This window comes from Sardina pilchardus, chromosome 3, assembly GCF_963854185.1.
Source record: "Sardina pilchardus chromosome 3, fSarPil1.1, whole genome shotgun sequence".
In the NCBI taxonomy this organism is placed as follows: Eukaryota; Metazoa; Chordata; class Actinopteri; order Clupeiformes; family Clupeidae; genus Sardina; species Sardina pilchardus.
Window position 1 is genome coordinate 32,200,837 of NC_084996.1, and position 5,000 is coordinate 32,205,836.

Sequence of the window (5,000 nt, forward strand, 5' to 3'; positions counted from 1 at the left end):
AATGAGTCACTCTGCCCCAACGCATTCTAGAATGTTCTCTCATCGCTCTCTGGTCCCTTTTCTCTCTTTCAGACGGCGCGTTCTCTCCTCCATTAATCTCCTTATGCACATTTCATACAAACACACTTTCCTCTCTCCTCCATACGCTTCCATCTCTCCCTCTCTCTTTCTCTCCTTTCTCTCTCTTTTTCACTCTCTCACTTTCTCTCTCTCTCTATCTCTCTGTCTCTGTCTCTCTCTCTCTCCTTTCTCTAGTCTACTGTATCTCTCCTTCTCTGTCTCTCTCTCTCTTGTTTCTTCATCTCTCTCTCATGATGTGTTTTGTAGGGAGCAGTAATGTAGAGGTTTGAGAGCTGGTCCAGTAATTATGTTACTGTAACCCTCTCTGTCCACTGCGCCCCCTCTGTCCACTGCAGGTATCGCCTCCTACCAGTGTCTGCTCTCCCCAGTGGTGTGGAACCCTCGTGGGCCAGACCTCAGCAACTGCACCTCTCCCTGGGTAAACCAGGTGGCCCAAAAGGTAAAACACACACACACACACACACACACACACACAAACACACACACAGGCACCCTCTTATGCTCTCATCCACCTGTTTAAGCACCAAACTCTTTCCCAGCCTCCTACCATTCTCCATCTACCCATTTCTCTTGGTCTTCCTCCTCCTCCTCTTCCTCATCTCCCTCCTCCTCCTCCTCCTCATCCACTGTCACCTCTTCATTCTGCAACAGCCTCCACTCACCAGCCCACAGTCTTTCATTTATTCCTCTACCACCATCCCTCCATTATTTCCCTCTCCTCTCCCCCTCCTGTACCGACAGCTCAGCTCATCCCTCTCTCTCTTCCCTCATTTCTCTTTACCACCATCCCTCCATTCTTTCCCTCCCTCCTCCTCCCATTCTCATCCCTCCCTCTCCTCTCCTCCGCCTACTCTCCTCACTTCCCTCTTCCACCATCCCTTCATTCTTTTCCTCCTTCCTCCTCCTACTCTCATCCCTTCATCCCTCCCTCTCCTCCTCTCCTCTCCTCTCCTTCTCCTGTACCCACAGCTCAGCTCATCCCTCTCTCTCCCCTCACTTCCCTCCATTCTTTCCCTCCCTCCTCCTCCCACCCTCCTCCCTTCATCCCTCCCTCTCCTCCTCTCCTCATCCCTCTCTCTCCCCCAGACAGTAGTGTGCTACGCTGTCACCATGCATTACTAAGCACCCCCTCAATGGGACTCAGTGCTGCAGCTGCATTCATGCTAAATGATGGACGAAGAAAAGACACATGATACAGAACCGTCTGTCACGGAGATAAAGATTTAGATTCAGATTTAGATGCAGATGCAGATGTAGATTTAGATAAAGATGTAGATTTAGATAAAGATGTAGCGTTTTAGATAGAAGGAGATGGAGGTGCAGATAGAGGGAGACTCGGATGAGCAGAGCGGATAGATGATGGAAGATTATTTAATGTAGTTAAATATAATCAATGCGGGGGCTTGTTCGGAACCCTGCAACCGACACGCTCGCAGTCAGGCTATTGATCGCGTGCCGACTGTCACCGCGCAGAATGTGTCACGCAGCTCTGGATCTATCCGACGCAATATCCACAGCCCATGTGTCCAGGCAGTGGGGCAGAGACACATGGGGAGAGATTGCAGGGCAGTGTGTGCACTGCTGAGGTAGTGGTGTGTGTGTGTGTGTGTGTGTATGCGAGAGAGAGAGAGATTGTAGGGTAGTGTGTGTTCTGCTGGGGTGTGTGTGTGTGTGAAAGAGAGAGAGAGAGATTGTAGGGTAGTGTGTTGTTCTCTGCTGGGGTGGTGTGTGTGTGTGTGTGTGTGTGTGAGACTTGTTTCTCTGTGGGAGTTGAACCCCGTGACCTGATCCCTGCTTGCTTGATCACATTGTTTTGCCAACTGAGCTTCGGGAGTTTTATTGTATTAAGTCCACCTCTCATATAAAAAGATGCCTTTTGTATCCAATCAAAATGTCTCCTGTAATCCAATCGAGTGATGGGATTTGAGATGACTCTGTGTTCTCTATGTGTGTGTGTCTGTGTGTGTGTGTGTGTGTGTGTGTGTGTGTGTGTGTGTGTGTGTGTGTGTGTGGTCTGTGGCAGATCAAGAGCGGGGAGAACGCGGCTAACATCGCGGCGGAGCTGGTCAACCACACGGGCGGCCGCATCCACGCCGGCGACGTCAGCTCGTCCGTGCGCCTCATCGAGCAGCTCCTGGACATCCTGGACGCTCAGCTGCAGGCCCTCAAGCCCGGCCTCAAAGAGTCCGCCGCCCGCAACTATGGCAAGGTGTGTGTGTGTGTGTGTGTGTGTGTGTGTGTGTGTGTGTGTGTGTGTGTGTGTCTGTGTGTGTGTGTGCGTGCGTGCGGGTGGGTGTGGGTGAGTGTTTGTGTGCTGATACATGTGTCTGAGGTGGAGGAGACTCAGGAGTACAGTAGATGCATTAAGTCCTCATTGAATGTTAATGCCCTTGGTCTCACACACACACACACACACACACACACACACACACATACTGTATTCAATTCATGCTTGAATGTGTGTAGATTGGTGTATGGATATACACAAGGAGCATACAGTATGTGCATACTCTCACGTACACACACACACACACACACACACACACACACACACACACACACACACACACATTCAATGTCTCTGGTCTGACTCATACAAAGGCATATGTGTAGGGTATGTGCTTGGTCACATAATGTGGAGTGTATACTAGTCGCCCACACACACTCCCTCGTCAGCTCTTGGCTTCAAGGGCACTCTCTTCTATAGGTATTTGCGTACATATTCCATTGAAGAGCACTCACACACACACACACACACACACACACACACACACACACACACGCTGACGCGCCTACGGACAGATCAGTGTGAACACACATATGCGAACACATTCTCAGAGACCACATTCAGCCACCCAAAATACATTCATTTTCACACAAATACACACACACACACACACACACACACACACACTAACACCCCTGCAGTCACACACGTGCACATACATGCATATGCACATATGCACACAGGGACTCACACGCACACACATACACAAACACAAACTCTCACACACACACACACACACACACACACACACACACACACACACACACACACACACACACACACACACACACTGTGCCCCTGCTGTGATGTGTAACTGTAAATGTGGTGTTTGTCCCTCAGCTGCAGAAGAGAGAGCGGACCTGTCGGGCTTACATCCAGGTAAGTGAGCGAGTTACTGCTGATGAAGCCTGTGTGTGTGTATGTGTGTGTGTGTGTGTGTGTGTGTGTGTGTGTGTGTGTGTGTGTGTGTGAGTGAGTGTGTGTAAGCAGCCCTCTCCATATGTCTTACCACGCTAAACTCAATTCACATGCCAGCAAATGAAATTGCTGGTGTATATTTTTTCTCAGCTGTAGCGTGTTGTTATGACCACCTGCTACGGTGTACCAGAAATAGATAAATAAAATAAAAACAATGTACGCATTTCTGCTGTCACTGCGCACTTTTGTTCCGAGAAGAGAATGTTGGAGTTGAACAATCCACTCTGCTTTGTCTCTGTAATGGCTTTTTGGGGGTGGAGAGGGGAGGGGGTGGTGTGTGTGTGTGTGTGTGTGTGTGTGTGTGTGTGTGTGTGTGTGTGTGTTGATGTGTTTCACTCTCTCTCTCTCTCTCTCTCTCTCATCTCACACACTTTTTTCTCACTCTCCCCCCTTTGCTCTTAAATCCTGCTGTTGCATTTAGGAGGGTCACTGTTGTAGACATATTTGTTTTTGTTCTCCTCCAAACTCGTCTATACTGCCTATTGAGATTAATTCACTGTGCACTTATGCACTCCCTCGCTGTCTCTCAATCGCTGTCTCTCTCTCTCTCTCTCTCTCTCTCTCTCTCTCTCTCTCCCTCTCCCTCTCTCCCTCTCTCTCTCTGACTCTCTCTCTCTCTCTTTCCGTCTGTCTCCATATATTTGTTGGTGCCCTTCATCCTCATGATTGTTCGATAAGTAGATTTTAGAAGTAAAAGGTTTTTGTCTGTGTGTGTGTGTGTGTACGTGTGTGTGTGTGCGTACGCGTGTGTGTGTGTGTGTGTGTGTGTGTGTGTGCGTACGTGTGTGTGTGTGCGTGTATGTCTCTCTCTCTCTCCCTCAGGCGGTGGTGCAGACGGTGGATAACCTGCTGCGTGTGGACGCTCTGGAGTCGTGGCGGGACATGAACAGCACGGAGCAGGCCCACACGGCCACCATGCTGCTGGACGTCATGGAGAAGGGCGCCTTCCTGCTGGCCAACAACATGTATGGCAACCGCTTCGCCGACCGCGCCAACAACATAGGTGAGGGACTATGTGTTAACTATATGTGTGTGTGTGTGTGTGTGTGTGTGTGTGTGTGTGTGTGTGTGTGTGTGTGTGTGTGTGTGTGTGTGTGTGTATCTTAAAAAGTTACTCAAGTCAAACTGTGCCAGTTTTGTGACATGCACAGCATTTGGTTAAGTCCTTGTAGTTTAGTTTTTTTTAAATGTTGTCTGTGTGTGTGTGTGTGTGTGTGTGCTCAGATCTGGAGGTGCATGTGCTGAACACAGAGATGGACCTGCAGGACTTGTCCTTCCCTCAGAACTACACCAGTGACAGCAGCATCCAGCTCTCAGCCTCCACCGTCAAACAGTACAGCCGCAACGGTCAGTTACTCACACTCTTTATCTCTCTCTCTCCCTCTCTCTCTCTCTCTCTCTCTCTCTCTCTCTCTCTCTCTCTCTCTCTCTCTCTCTCTCTCTCTCTCTCTCTCTCTCTCTCTCTCTCTTCTTTCTCTCTCTCACACACACACACACAAATACACATACACACACACTTTCAACCTCTATCTCTCTCTCTCTCCATCGTTCTTGATCTCGCTCATTCTTGATTGGTCATCAACGGGGCGATGATGTAAGTGGCCATTCAGTGCCTCTCCATGCGTTCCTCCAGGACCTTGACGCCTTTGCAGGA

General features: G+C 49.5%; 1 protein-coding gene across 1 annotated transcript in view; it reads left to right on the plus strand.

Moving 5' to 3' along the window:
* adgrl1a (adhesion G protein-coupled receptor L1a) overlaps positions 1 to 5,000 on the plus strand; it is an 88,938-nt gene that overhangs the window by 58,953 nt on the left and 24,985 nt on the right. Inside the window, exons 9-13 of the mRNA XM_062531004.1 lie at positions 417 to 520; positions 2,105 to 2,290; positions 3,209 to 3,247; positions 4,169 to 4,349; positions 4,571 to 4,693. Coding sequence (XP_062386988.1) covers positions 417 to 520; positions 2,105 to 2,290; positions 3,209 to 3,247; positions 4,169 to 4,349; positions 4,571 to 4,693 — 633 coding nt within the window. The remainder of the gene's footprint in view (positions 1 to 416; positions 521 to 2,104; positions 2,291 to 3,208; positions 3,248 to 4,168; positions 4,350 to 4,570; positions 4,694 to 5,000) is intronic.